Raw genomic sequence first — 1,191 nt, 5'->3', positions numbered from 1 at the left:
TGCAGCCCCCGGCGCGGGGGTTGAACATGGGGCCGTTGGGGTGCAAGAGGCAGTAGTAGATGAACATGAAGAAGATGCCGAGGGCGAAGCTGGAGCTGACCACGCAGACGAGGATTAAGGCGTCGAAGTCGGAGGTGGTCTCGCGGTCGTAGTAGAGGAACCAGAGGATGGTGAGGGCGGCGTTCTCCGACAGCGTGATGACGTAGTAGATGCACATGCGGTACCGGCTCCGGCCCTCCTTGACGTTGAACCAGCAGAAGATGTAGATGATGCCCACCACCATGTTGTAGATGATCTCCTCCCACTTGGACATGCAGAAGTCCGTCTCGCCCTGGATGATCCAGAAGGTCATGATGCACCAGTGGGTGACGATGAAGATGCCGAAGTAGAGCTGGAACACGGAGGCGAAGAGGGCGAAGGCGATGGCGCGGGCGGCGATGGTGAAGAGGTGCCACAGGATCTGCACCACGGCCCCCTTGTAGGACATGGGCATCTTGTCCTCCCGCGAGTCCCGCAGCACCTTCTGGTAGGAGGCGATCATCCAGGCCAGGGAGAGCAGCGAGGCCGAGGCCGAGAGCCCGGGGGTGAGGCCCCGGCGCCAGCCGGCAGGGACCCCTCCAGCAGCCCCCAGCCCCCACCACGGGGGCTGTGTCCCCTCTGACTGCGTCCCCTCCCCTCCTGTCTCGCTGCTATTCAGAGAGACCTGGGGAAGCTGCAGAGTTGGGTGGAGGGGAAGCTCATGAGGTTCCACCAGGGCAAGTGTAGAGTCCTGCACCTGGGGAGGAATAACCCTGTGGACCAGGACAGGTGAGGGGTTGACCTGCTGGGGAGCAGCTCCATGGGAGAAGGACCTGGGAGTGCTGGGGGACAAGTTCCTCATGGGCCAGCAGCAATGTGCCCTCATGACCAAGAAGGCCGATGGTGTCCTGGGTAAAGCTCATGAGGTTCCACCAGGGCAAGTGTAGAGTCCTGCACCTGGGGAGGAATAACCCTGTGGACCAGGACAGGTGAGGGGTTGACCTGCTGGGGAGCAGCTCCATGGGAGAAGGACCTGGGAGTGCTGGGGGACAAGTTCCTCATGGGCCAGCAGCAATGTGCCCTCATGACCAAGAAGGCCGATGGTGTCCTGGGTACATTAAGAATAGTTGTGGCCAGCAGGTTAAGGGAGGTTCTCTTGCCCCTCTACTCTGC

General features: G+C 61.3%; 1 protein-coding gene across 1 annotated transcript in view; it reads right to left on the bottom strand.

The window, feature by feature from the left end:
* Positions 1-13: 13 nt before the first annotated feature.
* LOC103772480 (XK-related protein 7-like) overlaps positions 14-1,191 on the bottom strand; it is a gene marked incomplete at its 3' end in the record, with an annotated part of 1,904 nt that continues 726 nt past the window's right edge. Inside the window, exon 2 of the mRNA XM_008939815.1 lies at positions 14-580. Within this exon, the coding sequence (XP_008938063.1) occupies positions 14-580 (567 nt within the window). The remainder of the gene's footprint in view (positions 581-1,191) is intronic.

The sequence above is a fragment of the Merops nubicus genome, unplaced genomic scaffold (assembly GCF_000691845.1).
Source record: "Merops nubicus isolate BGI_N331 unplaced genomic scaffold, ASM69184v1 scaffold41654, whole genome shotgun sequence".
NCBI lineage: Eukaryota > Metazoa > Chordata > Aves > Coraciiformes > Meropidae > Merops > Merops nubicus.
Note: the sequence above shows the minus strand (reverse complement) of the source record. Positions and strands in the feature narration are given on the sequence as shown.